Here is an 18425-nt window from a genome sequence, read left to right on the forward strand (position 1 = left end):
GGGGTGACACCTTGTTCTCATGACAACAAAGAGCTCAATTTTAGTGAAACAAAAGGGTACACTGTTAGCCAAGTAGCCTTGCAGGAAGAAATTGACATATTGGATATCCTGGCCATTTATGGCCTGGAGCGTGTAGCTGTGTAACTGCAGGTTTTCTGGAGGAAGTGGGACCTTTTTAGAGCTCATGGTTCTTCAGTGCGTAGATTTGGTGCCGTATACCAAAAGAACTGGGACCTCTTACCCTGGGCAGTAGGGGACTGACACTGAGTATTGTCCCAGCATCACAGACAAAGTCTTATGCCAAATGCTTCTGAGATGCTGCCATGGGAGTCAGCCTTTCTTTTTCTTTGACAATATTCGTGCTTCTGAGACAACCCAATAGATTTAACAAGAAAGCAAAGATCTCTTTTTAAGCCACACTAGAAAATGTAACCCTTCAGACTCTATCTTGCCCTGTTTCCTCAAGACCAGTTGTTAGGAACTCAGATGGCTGGGTTCTTAAATATAACCTTTCCTGACCAGCCCATTCAGTTTCAATCTTTCGTGCCAGAGACAGCTTTTATTTCTTTGCCTTCTCCAAAGATTTTTTTCTAGATGCAGCCTTTTCCAAACAAAATTGACCTTCCTGATGCATATAAGATCTGTAGATGATGTTCCTGCTTTCTTGGCACTGGAAATTCCATGTATTTTCTCAAGGTAGATAAGGAAGGCCATTTCTTTCCTGTTCTCAAAAATTTCAAAGTCGTCCCCCTGCTATCTCACTTGTAGGCTGGTAATCTTTGATTTGTCATGTTTAAAGTATAAGACTGTTTCTGGCATTTCTATGGACATAATGCATGGTGTACCAGAAATTATCAATAAAGGGTGCTGCATCTTGAACTTTTCCATGATCTGTCACTCTATAAAATGTATGATGTGTTTAAGGTAAGGAACTCCACTTCTGTTTTTACCTAGACAGTTAGGTAATGAGAGAGAACTATAGAACAGTGATTCATGTTGTGACTTCTACACTTTCTGTCCAGAATTCCTTGCAAGTATTTTAGCAAGTCGTCTTTTCAGCACTGTACTTTGTAGCACAAGTTTTCTTTATCTCAGCAGGCCTTTCAGTGCACATCTGTCTCCCACAGAGTGAAAATGTTATTTAATAGGGTTCCAGAGTAAGTCTCTACATGTTATCAAGTGACTTCTCCTTTCAAATGAGAAATCAAATTCCATATGCATCCACTTGCTGCCTGAGCATGCTCGTGCGGGAGCAGCAGGACTGCTATATGGAACAGACTCTTGTGTTTTTATCAAATATTGTCAGCTAAGCATAACTTGAGATCAAATTCCATGTTCAATAGACACCCGCTTCTTTGATATAGCTGAAAATCTGACTATTGTTTGTTGGAGAGGAGATTTTGTTATTATTTTGCTAATTATGTAAAATGGGATAATCTTTGAATTACCTTGCACTGGTCATCTTGAATTATCAAATTCTTCAAGGAAGCATGTGTTTACTTTCCTTGCTCTTCCACTGGCTCTTCAAGAATGTTCTCTATTCCTTAAGCCCAAAGCAACATAGGCTTCAGCAGAACAACTGAGGCAAGACTGAGGCCTTTCCTGTTGCTGACCTCCATGTGTCCCCATGGGATTCATAAAATAAAGTACATATTTAGGTGAAGGTGTATCTGTATGGACTCTAAGAAGGATCATCTTAACTTGGTACACAACCTGACAAGTTAAGTTGTTGTTGATGTTGTTTAGCCCAGAGAAGAGAAGGCTCTGGGGAGACCTTATAGCAGCCTTCCAGTATATAAAGGGGGCCTACAGGAAAGGTGGGAATGGACTCTTTATTGGGGAGTGTAGTGACAGGACAAAAAGTAACTGTTTTATACTGAAAGAGAGTAGATTTACATGAGGTATTAGGAGGAAATTCTTCACTGTCAAGGTGGTGAGGCACTGGAACAGGTTGCCCAGAGAAGCTGTGGATGCCCCATCCCTGGAAGTGTTCAAGGGCAACATGAGCAACCTGATCTAGTGGAAGATGTCCCTGCCCATTGCAGGGGAGCTGGAACTAGATCATCTTTAAGGTCCCTTCCAACCCAAACCGTTCTATGATTCTAAGATAATTCATCCAGCCCACAGACTTGTTCCAGCACAATGCCTTTTCCAGGATTTATCAACCCTTTCCATGCCATGATGCATGCCCTTGCCATGGTGAATATCCTTTAATGTCCTCAAAAAAAACAGCAGGCAAAAATATTTACCTCTCACTTCCTGGTGTTCAGACTCTCGCAGTTACCACTGGCTGCCAGCCACATGAATTGCTGTAGTAGCAGCAGTTACTCCTATGTGTTATTTATTGAAGACTTGAAGAGTGTAGAACTTAATCGGGTGTGTACAAGCCTTTGATAAAATTTTCCACAGCATTTTACTGGAGAAACTGGCTGCTCATGGCTTGGACAGGCATACTCTTTGCTGGATAAAAGACTGGCTGAATGGCCAGGCCCAAAGAGTTGTGGTGAGTGGAGCTAAATCCAGTTGGTGGCTAGTCACAAGTGGTGTTCCCCAGGGCTCAGTACTGGGGATATTCTGCCAAATATCTTTATCAGTGTTCTGGATGAGGGGATTGAGTGCACCCTCGGTAAGTTTGCAGACAACATCCGATAGGGAGGAAATGTTGATCTTCTCGAGGGTAGGAAGGTTCTACAGAGGGACGTGGACAGGCTGGATCAATGGGCCAAGGCCAACTGTACAAGATTCAACAAGGCCAAATGCCGGGTCCTGCACTCGGGTCACAACATCCCCATGCAACGGTACAGGCTTGGGGAAGAGTGGCTGGAAAGATGCTCAGAGGAGAAGGACCTGGGGACATTGGTCAACAGCCGGCTGAACATGAGCCAGCAGTGTGCCCAGGTGGCCAAGAAGGCCAAGAGCATCCTGGCTTGTATCAGGAATAGTGTGGCCAGCAGGAGCAGGGCAGTGATTGTGCCCCTGTACTCTTCGCTGGTGAGGCCACACCTTGAATACTCCATTTGGTTTTGGGCCTCTCATTACAAGAAGGACATTGAGTTACTGAAGCGTGTCCAAAGAAAGGCAACGAAGCTGGTGAAGGGTCTAGAGGACAAGCCTTATGAGGAGCTGGGGTTGTTTAGCCTGGAGAAGAGGAGGCTGAGGGGAGACCTTCTCACTCTACAACTACCTGAAAGGAGGTTGTAGTGAGGTGGGGGTCGGCCTGTTCTCTCAAGTAACAAGCGATAGGACAACAGGAAATGGCCTCAAGTTGCACCAGGGGATTGGATTGGATCTTAGGAAAACTTCCTTCACGAAAAGGAAGCATTTTCAAGCATTGGACAAGACTTCCCAGGGAAGTGGTTTAGTAATCAACCCTGTAGATATTCAGAAGGTGTGTGGACATTGTGCTTAGGGATGTGGTTTAGTGGTGGACTTGGTCGTGTTAGGTTAATGGTTGGACTTGATGATCTTAAAGGTCTTCTCCAACCTAAACAATGCTGTGATTTGGTGGTTCTGTGTATATAATAATGCCCATATAATAAGCACTTCTGGAAAACACTCCTCTGTGTGTGCAACACCATCATTCAGTGCAGGCAGAGCAGATCTGGTGCTTTTGGCAAGCTGTTGTAGTCCTACTGTGGAAATGGGAGAGGATTCAGCATGTGACCCTTCTCCAATACTCATGAAAGCTCAGAGGAGCGGTTCCTTCCTGCAGTTTAGGAAGGTAACTTTTTTAAGATACTTTACTGGGAGAGTGATTTTTGATGCTTAGGAATTGCCTATGAGGCACCAGGTCTCAAGACCGGGCCTTAGTAGGAACAGCTTTTTGGTGGGAGGGGAAGGGCACAGTACTGCGTAATAGGAGATTCTTGTCTTACCAGCTGCTCCAGTGTCACAGTCTCGAGAGTCAGTAAAACCCATCAACCTTTAGATAGATCTGGAAAGTCTGACAAATCTGTGTTTGTCTGGAGAGAGGACAAGAAGCTGTTAGGATTGATTATTTTGGGACTTATTTCCTCCTTCGTGGCATGCAGTAGTATTTACACTATAATTCTGCTATTAGTGACTCAGAAAAGAGAATATTTACTTTCCAGAAGAGGTTGGGTGAGAATATCAGGGCTCCATACAAGGGCTGTAGTAAGGAAACAAAAGAAGCAAATAGGCAATTACTAGCTCTGTTCACAGGATCTCAAAGCAGTAGACTTCATGAGTCTGCAGTAAGTTTTTACTTTCATGAGCAGTTACTGCTAAGTATGTAAGAATACAACAATGAATCCTCAACCTTACCGTGCAGATCTGCATGACTTCAGCTGAACAAAGCAGTCAAGGACTGCTCTAAGCAGGAATAAATAGGCTGCTGTGAACTGTTTTTCAGCAGTCTCTGGATTCCACAAAAGCTTTTTGGGAATCTAGGCAAGATCATTAGCCCTATGGGAACCAACAGAGATCAACATTTTCAGATTTTCTGGTAGCTGACAGGACGTGCTGGTTGTTTATTCAAATTGTGTGTTATTGGCAGCATTGTAGGTATCTACAGCGGGTACATAAATATATATATATATGTTTATTTTATGGGGGTTATGTATATGAGAGATTATTTTAAAGCTGTTAACTGCGTTTGTCCTAAATCCAGATTTTGCATTTCCTTCATGCTGGAGACAACAAAACCTGTGAAATATCTGTCACCTGCTCAATGTCTGAATGATCTGACGTTATTTTCAATCTGCAGTGCTCTTCAGTTAAGAGGAATTACATGTTTACAGATGGAAGGATCATCAAAGTCTTTCTGTTGCTTGTTTATGCTGTTCAGTCTCTTGATGTTTAGTGTATAATACGAGCAGCTGATTCATATCTGGCAGCCTGGAGAAAAGTCAAATCACATACAACCATCCCTATACTTGAGCACTTGCCTTTCCTTTTGTTAATTAAACTGTTCAGGTCTAACACATCAGTGTTTTCTGTTATCTAAGTATTTATGTGGGGTTTTTTAACAGTTATCTTTAAACGTGTCAGAGAATCTGTAGCAACTGAAAATGGAAGAACTAATCCCAGAATGGTTTGTTAGGCATTTTTCTATCAGTACTATTTTTCTAGACATCTGGCACCTGTTTGGGGAACAGAAATAAACAATGCAAAGAAAAGCCCAATTCAGTTTTGGCTGTCAGACTGCTAAGGACACAAAGATTAAATCTAAACACATAGGGTTTATGCCTTTAGAAGGATGAAAATACTGCAGTTTTGTTTCCCCACTAGATTTTAATGCCTACAGATATTAAAAGGACTGTTCAAAAAATTAACATTGCCACAGATTATTTGAATTCATATCAATATGTTTGTTATTTAAAGAGCTTGATTGCCACATCCCTTTTTTTGTTATAAAAATACACATTCATAAATTGCACTATTGTGTCTCGTAATGATTTATTTTGTCATTATGTTCTAGATATTTTTTTCAAGCCTTCCCAAAACTATTTTAGGTTAAAACTATATTCCATGGTCAATGTATCCGTTCTGTTCTCATTTGCCATGAAGATTTCAGTTCCATATTGTTGTTGTTGTTATTATTGTGAAATGGCAAAAATAAATGTGTGTGCTACAACTTTTGGAAGAGAGAATGACAAATAAGCACCAAGCCACTAAACCTGTAGTTGTGGCTTTCTTTTTTTAGTATATTTTCCTCCATAAAGCACAGTAATGAAGTCTTTGGATTTGCGTATTAGAACTATAATAAGTTACAGACTGCCAAAGTCACTTACAAAAAGCATGAAGCATACTTCTAGAAGTGTTTATGATTGTAGAGTTTATCTTATATTTTTGAAGTCAGCAAAAACCACAGAATTTTAAATAAATTTTTGCATATTTCCTGTAATGTAATTTTCATGCAACTAGTGTGTTGCAAGTTATCTATTGTATGATGTCAAGAGAGAACAGATACAGATTATGTATTTTGCTCTACAAATATTTTTTTATTCTTTGCTAAAATATCTGTAACACTGTGTGCCTTTATTTGCCCTAAGATTTAAAAACATCCATAAAAAAGCTCACCAACTCTGTAAAGAGGAGAGATTTAATTGAAATACATTGCCAAGGACAATATTTGACACAGTTTTCATGAATAAGTTTACTGATTTATAGAGCTTCTAAAACTTTCCTAACTACAGTTTTTCTAACAAAAATAATGTAAAATTTACTGTTTTCCAAAAATTGACATTTTATCTTGTGTTTCTGAATTTTTTTCTTATTTTTGCAAGTGATTAAAATCAGTAAAAATCAGTAGAAGGCTGCAAAATGTTAAGATAGTATTTCTAAATTTAAAAAAAAAAGTGCAGTTTGAGACAAAAATAATGTCTAGTCTCTCCCTGTAAGCTGTTCTTATTTTTCATCTAGCTGTATTCCTGAGATGATGATACATTGCTGCTTTCTTACAAGCAGAGTCTAGAAAGCTGCCAAATGTTGGTGTTTATGATAAAAGTTGTCATACCTACTGTTTTATTTCATTTATCCCAGGTAGAGAACAGCTGGAAAAAAAAAAACCAGACATGTGGCAGTGGAAGAGTGCCATGCACTAACCATACCTTGGAAATTCTCTGAGCAAATAATCACAACAGTCCACATTTTGCCATTTCCTTGACAGGCTTACCTTCTCTGTGCCAAATCCTTGTTACATGGGGTTCTTTTTTCCTTGAAGCTCATATTTTATGATGAAGGGAAGAGAAATATATTTATCTCCTTTTTTTCCCTTTACTTAACTATGTCATCAAGAACAGCTGAAGCTCAAATGTGCATCTATTTTTTTAATGCTTCCGGCTAGATTCAGAGGCTCTCTTCAGTCAACCAATATAATTGGCTGTGGTGATCAGAAACAACAAATTGTTTGCAGATATTCCTTTACCCTTTTCCAAAAAACTTCCTGTCTGCAGGAATTAACATTATGGGGCCAGGGAACTGGAAGAAGATGTTGCTCACTAAGGAGACTTTGTAATAAAGTAGAATAGGATATAGTCTGTCCTGTAAAGTAGGGTAGACAAATGCACATCAAGATTTATACTTTTCTCTAGAAGTACTTGACGCTTAGTGATGTGAAAAGGTACTGGCAGTGAATCACCGTTGGCAAAGCCGGGAAAAAACCCTATGCACATAGTATACAGAAGTGTATTTTGCCCAAAGTGTAAGTTGCCCCACATGAAAACTTGCTTTCTGCTTGAAATGATGCTGCTCATCTTGCTGAAGTTGAAGACTCTGCCATCTTCAAGATCTCTGTGCCAGTGCTAGGGTGAAGTGCATCAATATGAAAGCAAAACTTCATTCATCCAAGATCCTGACAGAATGATGGATAAAACCGAATACATCACATGAAGAGCCAGCTCCATTATTTGAGGCAGATTACCGGGCCTGCACACAAATAATGCTGAGCTAGCGGGACACCTAAGGTTAGGGAGAGTACCATGTAAATACAACTTCTCTAGTGATGCTTAACAGCAATGTAAAATGAATTTTTAAATTCAGACATGTGCATATGAGTCTTTTTCCAAACAGGTGATCAAGAGTGAGGGCCTGCAGACAGGTTAGGGAAATTGAACTAATTTATCTCAATTGTTAAAAGCGAATTTTCAGAAATACCTTCTTTTTTGGGATGCTATCTTCCATTCACCTAAAATTTTTCTGAACTGCTGAGTACACATGTGACTAGTATAAGTTACAGAAACACGTACCTTGGCACCCTGAGCTGCTGAGTGGTTCTGGTTTTATTGATGTGGACCATAGAAGTCTAAAGAAGAATGCAAACAAGTTCTGAATCTTGGCGTAACAAGGTGCCTGATTCCTCAACAAGCACATAGATTGGTGTTTGCTGTAAGACTACTCACATATTCATAGGCACAGCAGGGTGTGTTCATGCTGACCACTGCAGGAGTCTAACATCCACACAGTTCAGAGAACCAAACTGTGAATAGTTCAAGTTTCTTATTTTTAATGGAGTGAGAGAGGTGCCTCCAATGAAATGATCAGAGCACTTATGTCAGCTCTCTGAAATACCTAGTGTAAACAGTCCCTAAATCCTCTAGTCTCACTTCCTGTAAACTAAGGGCCATGTCATTTTTTTTCTCAGAAAACAGATTACAGAAGGCTTTTAGTACACTGCCTAATATAATTTTAAAGACTTAGGAGGATCCATCTACATTTTCTCTGTAAAATATACCCAAAATATTTCAAGGTTGACTATGCCCAAATTCAGCTTCTAGTCGCTGGGCCAGTTATGTCTTTATCTGAAACGCTTGTCTTCCCTGTTTTGTCTTCCCCGTTTTGTCTTCCCCATTTCCACTGTCAGATATCTGTGTGTACATCATGATAAGTGGCTTCTCAGTGTTTCTTCAATAATGAGTAGATATAAGGTTCAAGAAGTTTAAGTTAAAAAGCTTTTATTTTTAGAACCTCAGTTAGTTATTCTGTGGTCCTAACATCTCTTTTCCCTCCTTGAGACTTAGATGAGATTGTTGCATTAGTGGTTTTATGGATTCTGCGTTATGTAGTACAGTTAGAAGGAATTCCTGTTTATACTTGATTTTCATCTGCATGTATAAAGACCACATTAAGCCTTCCTTTTGCCATGGTGTGTGGAGCTAGCCAGTGTCATCTCCTGCTCCTTCTGTGTTACTTTCCACGACAGTCTCCCATACTGGCTAGATTTTTTGTTTCAGTGTTCTGTTTCAGTACAGTTAAATGCAATGCATTTTGAAGTTGTCATTGAACTTCAGGTTACAGTAAAGTGTCCTCTTGGGGTTTTCTGGAATCCAGAAGTCATATAATCTGTCAACTCCACCATAGTATGTTTTTATCTTGTATTGAGACATTATAAAAGTAAAATAAATATTTAACACCTCTGGAGCAAAACCCAATTGCTAAGGTAAAATGCACATATCAACCCTTTTCTTTGATGTCTTCTGCATTAAGCTTCGAGATGTGTCAGAGAGTTAGCGTTTAATCCATTTTGATGTGCCTTATTAATTCCATATAATTTATGCTGTTGTTTAATTATGTTGCCATAGGGTACAAAATCAGAAACCTTGAAAACAATCCAAGTATGTTAAATCAAGCCAATGTAGATGAGGTATAGAACCCATATTCTTTACATATTTATGAAGTGTTTGGCAAAATCTAGTCTTTGTTAAAGCATGATGTTTACATTAGCCTGTAAATCTTCATGGATGTAGACCCAGTTTATATATGCGGTTATTTATGGCCAAGACTGACATCTGGCTCACCAGTCATCACCCCCAGGTTATATTTTCAAGTCCTGAAATCAGGTTGTCCAATTGTAAGGAATTTCCTCAGTTTTTCAGGAGTTGTTAACTAAAGGTTAGTATTTTTTCAGTTCTTCTCATATGAGTTAGGACTGAAAAAAACTGAGAAATGGATTTAGGCTGGGAAGGAGGAGTTTTCAGAAGCAAAATACATTCGATAAGATGGTACAGATTAATGTGTCAGCAGTATGTACGCAATAGATCTGCTTATGCTTCACTACATGAGACACTACTGGTAGTACCAAGGTAGTTCAGTTCCTGAGTGAAGTCAGTTTGTGAAGGAGGAGTGGCTGGTTGAACTAAAATCTAGCAAAGCACAAAGGAGATTGATCGAGTGAAGCACTTTGAAGAGTTTTTAAGATCAGACTTCTTGATTGAGGACACATATCTCATTTGGTCAATTCAGTCTGTAGTTTAAAAGCACTTTAAGTTTCTCACTGACATGAGGCTCTGGTATTGCAGTATCTGTAAATCAGTCTTTTTCCTCTCTCTGTTTCTCTCTGAGAGGCCCATTTTTTGCTGGTATTCAATGACCTACCCTCACTTCCAAGGTATATTATAGCAGTGAGTTTCGGAGAGTGATGAAGCCAAGGGTTCTTAGGGTAGCTCTGCATAGTTATGCGCGTATGTATCTTTAATCCTACCACAGCAGAATATTGTTCTTTACCCCGTATTATCACTGAAAGAAGCTGAGGAAGACTAGCACACTTGATAAATGCCAGTCTCTCACTTGCAGTGTTAAAAACTGCATAACTATCTAGCATTCATTACTGATATATAATATCAGAGGAATATGGAAATAAAATGGGGACAAGGAGAAAATTAAACTACAAAAGAATCATTCCTTAAAGTTTTCCTCTTCCTCTCCAGCTCTTCTTTTCCTGGAAATTCTATTGATCTCTGTAGCAATTTTATCACTCGTAGCTTGGTTTTGCAGAATTGAGTATTCAACAGATAGAAAGAAATGTAAAAATATTGCAAAGTATCATGCCTGGAAAAAAACTGACAGAATATTCTTCGCTTTCTAGAAAAATCACTGAATTTTAGAATTTAGGAAGATGGGATTGTTTAATAGAGAATTCCAGTGTCAAAAGGGACGATGTGTGTAGTAATCTACAATATGTGATGTTACTCAGATAAACCTAATAACTGTCATTAATTAAATATATCTCTGAGAACTTCATATAGGTTTAGCCTAGACTGGTTGGTTTGTTTTTTTTTTATAATATGGAAATCTGTTAATAAGTAACATTGTTAAGATTATTAATTTAGGATAATTTAATAGGAACATAATTGTGTTTCATACATTTGCCAAATAGGAAACAGAGACAATTATTTGTATCATTTTACGAAACAGAAAGCAAGCCCCTGGAAAGCTTTATGCTGGAATCACTGTGTTTAATAAAAGCTGAAAAATGAAACAAAGTAAACATATGTTGCTTACATTTTTAGTTGACTCTGAATGAAGCAGCATTGCAAGTGCGTTGAAGGATGCCATGGAAATATGAAATAATCTGGAGGGTAATGGACAGTTCTAAATAGGGTTTAAATTTAGATAAACATTACATAATGCATTCCAGACACATGGCATTATATATAAGCATTGTTGCTGCAGGACACTAGATAATGTTGTTTAAGCTCTTCAGCCTTCAATACTCCTCCTTCGAGTCACTTTTCAGACATAAGTAGATAGAAATCTGATTGTAGTATTGCAGGAAGGGAAGATTGCTTGCGAGAAGCCCCTGACTCTGTGCTTATAATCTCTTGAGTGTAGCTAAGATGATGTATACATTTACCTCCCCAACCAAACATAGAAAAGAAAGGAATCGCTAATGGTATCAGTTGTCCCACAGTACAGAAAGCTTAGGCTTCTGTCAAAATCAGACCCTGGTACGAGTGCAAATAAAATTTCTAACAACAGCAAAGTTATTCCAGCCCTCGCTCAGTGATGACAGAGACTGGTAGATACAGGGACCCCACGTGCAGTCACCTGGTACTAACACTGCATGAGCTATAGCTGTGGGTTCCCTTTTAATGTAACTACAGTTTGATTCCTGCCACAGACACAACTTAATTTTGTCCCTGTCTTGATTGTGTTTGCCACCACTGTTGACTCATTAGTTAAGTGGTAGATTGTCCCTCTAAATATGAATCGGTTTTGTTTTAAATACTTTAATTTTATATTGGTTTGAAAGCTTTCAAGTACATTTGAGTCATCACATGGAATATTAATGGTAGGGTGGTACTTTCAAGTAGATAAGCATGTAAAAACCCATGGCAGTTCAAAAGTTAGTAATGTGTATTATGAGTTACAGTTGCTGAGAATGAATTTTTACAAAGGACTGCCTGTTTACCTAAAAGAAAAGTCATTAAAGGTGCTTTGCTCCGGGTTAGAACCTGAATGTAGCATTGCAAAGCAAGTCACTCATCATTTTCCCATACTGTTTTGCGGTCTGTGGATGATGCCTACTTCCCTGCTAGTGTCCGTTTTGCTTCTGAAACTTCAGATTGACGTTTCCCGTACAACATGTGGAACAGCACGCAAAGCCTACTGCAGTCTTTTTCTGGGCTGGGGGAGAGGAAGGGAGACATTTTTTGAGTTTTCTCTTTCAAAAGTTCTGGTAAGTATTTCTTGTCACAGCAAAGGATGTAGAGCGCTCTGGGAAGAAAAGCAATTCTTAAGTAGGTGGTCGTCTTTCAAATGTGGGTCATTTTGACTTGCTATGTCATAAACTTAAATTTCCATGAGTAATTACTGATAATAAACAAAACTTCAAAACTTAACAGTGACAAAATTACTCCAGGAACAAAACGTAAAGGTGACTTCCCCAAATGGAGCAAATGGATTCTATGTCAGTGGGGCTACTGTGTTTTGACAGCTTTCCCTTATAAAAGTCATCATTCAAAATTAACATATTTCTCCATGGTATCTGATGATAACACTCTAATGGTGTGGGGGCCAGTGCAAGGCAGAATAAAAAAAGTGTAAACAAAATGTAGTGCCAGGTGGCAGTAACTATAACCAGGTAATTTGGAAAACATACGGACAAATCAAGTGTGGAAGTCAGAATAAAAAAAAACCCAGGAAATCAAATAGCAACAGTGTTGTGGTTTAACCCCAGTCAGCAACCAAGCCACCCAGGTGGGATGGGGGGAGAATCTGAAGAGGAAAAGTAACAAAAATCGTGAGTTAAGAACAGATTAATAATAATAATAATTGATGATGATGATGATGTAGTAATGAAAAGGAAAACAATGAGAGAGAGAGAAACAAAACCCAGGAAAAACAAGTGATGCAACCGCTCACCACCCACCAGCCGATGCCCAGCCAGGCCGTGAGCAGCGATCGGTGCCTTCCAGCCAACTGCCCCCATACTGAGCATGGCATCATATGGTATGGAATATCCCTTTGGCCAGTTTAGGTCAGCTGTCCTGGCTGTGCCCCGTCCCCTCCCGGCTTCTTGTGCATCTCCAGCCTTCTCGGTCGGTAGAGCATGAGAAGCTGAAAATTTCTTGATTTAGTGTAAGCATGACTTAGCAACAACTAAAACATCAGTGTGTTATCAGCATTATTCTCATCCTAAATCCAAAGCACAGATACTAGGAAGAAAATTAACTCTATCCCAGCCAAAACCAGGACAAACAGAAAAGATCATTTGAGTCTGACACTTTCAAGTAAGTGATGCAGGAAGTGAAAGAAATGTCTGAATATACATCCACAAATTGAGATAATGAAGTACACATTGCTGAAGTTATCCAGTAAACCATCCAAATGCCGAGGTGATAAATAGCAAATAATGAAAATAACGAAGAGCCTGTGTTCACAGGTGAAGCACAATGATTCTGTTCTGTACATAAGCACCAGCTCTGCCGGTTTCTCCTGTTCTTTTCACATTTGCCGTATGTTGTCAATGATGCTTGCTGAAGAGGCCGTCAGGGAGGTGTCTCAGCGCAGCCACGTGCACACACTTCTGTTTGGCTGGTTGAAGGCCTGCTCAGGAGCAGAAACACTGTTGTTGTGCCTTACCCTCCTGTGCCTATTTAGTTCATCTTGCTGCGTCATCTCTCAACGACAGTACAGCACTGAGGCTCTGCTCGAGTGTGTCGCTGAGACATGCCTTGGCAGCATTCACGTCTGAACAGTCACTCCGGCTCTGGTCTGCTGGAACTCCTGACTGTGAGTACAAAAGGGGCAGAACAGCAGGAAGTGTGTGTTGAAAAAAAAGCGTGAGATAAAGCAGCCAAGGAAAGCAGTGCACATTTACCTTCTGTTCCATTGGCTTCTTCCTGCTGTGACTTGCTTCTGCCCAGATTCACTTGTCAAAGTTTCGCGAGCTTATTACTCAAATCACCATTTAATTCCTTAACTAATTGATACTGTATGCTTGGACAGGATGTGTGGTTTGCCTCTTGGATACAATAATATTGAAAATGCACAGGCATCAATAAATAACTGTACTCTCCTGGCAGTATGTTTTCCTGATGTTGGTCATTGAGTAGATTAGTTTTTAAAACGTCTATTGCAGCGGTGGCAATAGTATTAGACTATTTTTATATGGAAATAGTCTGGTTGTTCTGTCATCACAAAAGGATGATCAGTGTCTAGTTTATCTATGTGCAGACTACATTACTGTCTCACAAAACAATGTCCCAGTGCTAGGATTGCTTCATTAAGTTTATGCTACATAGACATAATTATGCAGGAGCTACGAATAGCTCATCTAATTGAAAATAATGGTTATACAGAAAGAACGGGTTTGATTACTGCGACTAAGCAAGCACATACTGTACAACCATTCATGAACTGCATGGAACACATATGGTATTATACGGTGTATTTGTTTTGATTAACAGCTTCTTTCCCCCATCCTGATTACAAATCGGAGGTGTTACTGCTTATTTGCCTGTTATCTTTTTTCTCAGAGACCTAGAGGGACCTGTGAGAAGGCAGCATGAGCTGATATTTATCCAGTAAATTATGTCAAGCTAAGCTTTGAAATACATTCAACATTTATACCCGCACACATTTTAGGGAGGATGTAACTTAAATAAATATTCTCCAGGCACCACAGATGAAACTGTCTGTGGTTTTTTTATGTCTGTGTTTATACTAGTACCCTACGGGATTAAACATCCTTTTAGAAATGCAGAGTCTGCTGTACTGTTAATCTCTTGGTGCTCATTCTGGTTAATGCTAACATTTAATTCTTGCTTCGTCTAAAAGACATAGGTCTCTTCTTTATTCCTTGAAAATAAAACTGAATTTTTACAGTGAAGTTGTTGAAAGTTTTCATTTATTTGATTGCTGTTGATTGTTATCACCAGGCACATGGGATAAAAGTTGCTGCTGCTGTTGTTCTCTTAACTAATTTTTTTCTTACTTAAGTGTTAGTTTCCTACCAGAATGTTACAAGAAAATTCCTGAGATTATGCAATTTAATAGATCTGATTTAGAAATGTTATTAATATCTCTAGAGGCTCAAAAACCTCTGCTGGCTTGCCATGTTTAACTTCCCTCCATTCTAATGAACTATTTCATAGCTCTAGGCTATGTGCTAATGCTGTAGAGGCATGGAGAGATCACTGCCATCCAGAATTTTTAAACAGATGACTGTTTAAAAAATGAAGATGGGACACACAGTGATGCAATCCTGCAGTAACACAACTATCAATTTGCACAGCCTGGAATCAGAGGCACTTGCACAAGCTGTTCTTGAGGCATTTTAAGAAATAGCAGAAGGAAAAAAGCGGAAGCATAGGGCAGAATACTTTCTTAAAGTATTCCAAACCGTTGTCTTGACTTCGGAAAAGTTGCCTTTTCAGATAGTTTTAGATTTGAAATTCAGTGAGTTAGAATAATTTAAAACTGTTATGTCCCCATTTATACAAATGCCTATTGAAGCATCAGACACGTTTTCCATCCCATTCCTTTCCAACATGGTCTGATTGTGGAAGGCATTTCTCAGTTTTTTGGGCCAACATACCTCAGTTTTGCTCTTCAAAAAAATTTACGTGGCACCCAGCATTGAGCATTTACTTTGAAATGTTATAAAGGTAATAGGATTCCACAGTCCCCTTCAACACCATGTATCCTGGTTTCACAGCCCCCTGTTTAGGAGTCAGTGTGGTGGCCCTGTCTGACCTTCTGTACGCATTCTGGTGCCGTGTACTAAAATCATAATCCCAGGTTTTGGTCAGGTACTGTTTTTTCCTAGTTAGAAATTTTAATTATAAGCTTGGGCTGTAAACTAAGTATGTACAAGTAAATTTGATGCAAGGGTGAGCAGGACTGAAGAGCCGAGAGAAATAATGTGTTGATTGTGAAATACTTCAACTGATTTGCAGGTACTCACAGCAAGTGGGCATAAGAGTGCACTATACAGTATAGTGTATGGTAGCTGAGGACAGTAGTCCTTTGCTCTCACATTATTGATGTAAGTCATAAAAGACTCCTCTGCATTTAAACTGTTTTCTACTCTGTACAGAACTGCGCATGCAAGAGCTAAAGCTGATGCTGCGGATCAGGCTGCTCAGGCTGCTCGCCAGGAATGTGATATTGCAAGAGCAGTTGCCAGAGAACTTTCACCAAATTTCTACCAACCAGGTAATTATAGATTGGGGTTTTTGTGGCTAGTTTTTTCCTTGTGGTGAAAAGGTTCTGTGTTATGTTAAAAAGTTTATTTCATTTTGAATGTTGTAATTGATACAGGAACAATAGTCATGTAGGTAATGAAGACTGTAGGTTGCTCAAGGGGATTTTGTTTTCAATTTTTAATCATTTCGTGACTATTGCTTTCTATAAAAACAGTTGAGTATCAAAAAGTCAGTATCAAGCATACAACTTTGCCTCAATAGCTTCTCGAGGATGCTGTCAAAACAGACTTCAGAGAATGTAAATCAACAGAAATTTGGGTTATTTCTAGGGTGTGTTTATTAGGGGAAGGATCCTTAGCTTTTTTACAAGGGAATTCTTGACAGTCTTGGGTAGTATGGCCGAGTTCTAGAGAATGCTTTACCATTACACGTACATAACCTGAGAGAGAATCTTCCTCTGTTATGCCTGTGGTGCTCTGTGGAACATTAGTCCCATACTCAAGATATCATAGAATTAAGTCTGTGTCACCTATATCAACATTGCAACCCATTTTTACCTGTTACTAGTTTGGAAGGTTGCTATAAAAAGAAGCAAAGTGGTTTTTGCTTTGTTTTTCTGGTGTCTCTCCATGAGGTTAATATTTTTGTGTACTGCTCTTTAGCTTAAGATTGAATAGATAAAATGCAACTCCACTTGCCAATTTAATTTTCGTAAGTCTGTCCTTTCTTTCACCTGTCAAATAAGTTGAGTTATATCTTGTTATTACTTCTCAAGGAGTTGCCTGCACTTGTATGTTAATACACTTTATAGCTCAGATTCATTTTCACTTACCTTCATCTTCTGCATATCCTTGTTTCAGACACAAACACCTTTATCCTTAAATGTACCCATATGATGGATGCAGGCTAATATCATGACCCGCAAAATCCAAGAACAGCAACATTCCTCAACATTTTCTAACAATCTACATATTTCCTTCAATTTTTGGTATAAATAACAGCTATTTATAACTTGTTATAAATCATTACTGTCAGTTAGCTTAAAGAATACTTGTTTTCTTCTTTATTCCTAAGCATTTAGTTGTAGAGAGCAATCTGCATATTTTGGGGTTGGGTGGGTTAGAGTGCTGTTTTTCGTTTGTTTGGTGCATAGGCCAAGGGCTGGTCACTTCATGCAGCTTAGAATCTCCATTCCCCTTATCAGTCTTGCAACCTTTCTTTGTATTCATCCTGGCATAAATTCATCTTTCTTGAACATGGCTGTACAGAACTGTAGGTAAAGCTCAATGGAACTATTTCCAGTAGTACAACTTTACTAGCTTTAAAATGGTATCAATACGTACCTTTCACTGTTGGAAATTACCTCAATACAACCTCTCCTGTGGACCATTAGTGGCCCATACTTGGTCCTATGATACCCAAGTCTTTTTCTTTTTCCATTATTTTATTCTTACATCAATGATGAACTCCCAGTTTATAGCAGCAGTCCATGTTATGTCATAAGTTAAGAAGTCATAAGCTTAGCCATACAAATAACTAATGTAAAAGGAGAGCTTGATAGAGGGTAGAAGTAAGAGAGAATTAAAGCATTTGGAATGAAAGTCTTTCAGAACTGCCAAGCCCCTAAAATAAAGAAATTACTGGAGTACTCGAGAGAAAACACAAACAGCTGATGGCGTGAAATTTTACTTCAAGAAATACCCCAGATAAGGAATTTGTTAGATGTCTTTTTTTACTTCCTGCCACAGGATGTGAAGAAGCATTGCTGACAAATTGGCTGAGATGTGGGGAGAGAAGGTGCAGGATTCTTACTTTCCTCTCATTTAAAACTTTTATTCCAGTTACAGAAGGGAGGAGTTTATATCCCTTCACCAGATCTGCTGTATATGTGTACAGTGATGTAACAAAACATTTCTGGAAGTCTACTTACTCTATTCTTTGTGTGGAAATGTCTGTCGGTTAGCTAGCTATCTATCAAAAAATAAATACCTTTTTTGGAGTCTAAGTTTTAAATGGCCTCATTATTTTCAAGATGGCCAAATACAGCATATTTGTACACACTGGGAAAAAAAAATGCCATTCCCGTTGCTTAAGTAACTTTAAGATGCCAAGATGTTAACTCAGTTTCAGTAAGCCCAGATAAGCTGCAGCAGAACTCTGGGTTCATACATCATTATGATCCTTTCAAATACTATCATGTCAGAGATACTTTCTGTCCTCAGTGTTCACAGTGCCTTTCAGATACGTTCTTTCTAACTGGTACCAGTTAACCCTGAGTCTCAGCTGTATGCATACTTGCTTTTTTAAGTATTTCCTAAGTGTCATGCTATGAGTTACCAGACAATGTTATCATTACCTTTTGGTGTTTATAGTAATAAAGTAGATAAATATTTTTAAGTATTTGTGTTCACTCACACAAACAGCAGTAAATATCTGCTTTTCAAATAGCACTTTTTGCATGTTTGAATGAAAACCGGGTAACCATTATAGGATTCCTAATAGCAACTTCTCGGTTTTCTTGTTGCTTGAGCTTTT

The 18425-nt window shown here is 38.8% G+C and overlaps 1 protein-coding gene across 5 annotated transcripts in view; it reads left to right on the forward strand.

Annotated features, from left to right (window-relative positions):
* JPH1 (junctophilin 1) overlaps positions 1–18425 on the forward strand; it is an 88317-nt gene that overhangs the window by 40880 nt on the left and 29012 nt on the right. For all 5 annotated transcript variants that reach the window (XM_064442528.1, XM_064442525.1, XM_064442526.1 and 2 more), the window contains exon 3: positions 15782–15900. In XM_064442528.1, coding sequence (XP_064298598.1) covers positions 15782–15900 — 119 coding nt within the window. The remainder of the gene's footprint in view (positions 1–15781; positions 15901–18425) is intronic.

This window comes from Phalacrocorax carbo, chromosome 2 (assembly GCF_963921805.1).
Source record: "Phalacrocorax carbo chromosome 2, bPhaCar2.1, whole genome shotgun sequence".
In the NCBI taxonomy this organism is placed as follows: domain Eukaryota; kingdom Metazoa; phylum Chordata; class Aves; order Suliformes; family Phalacrocoracidae; genus Phalacrocorax; species Phalacrocorax carbo.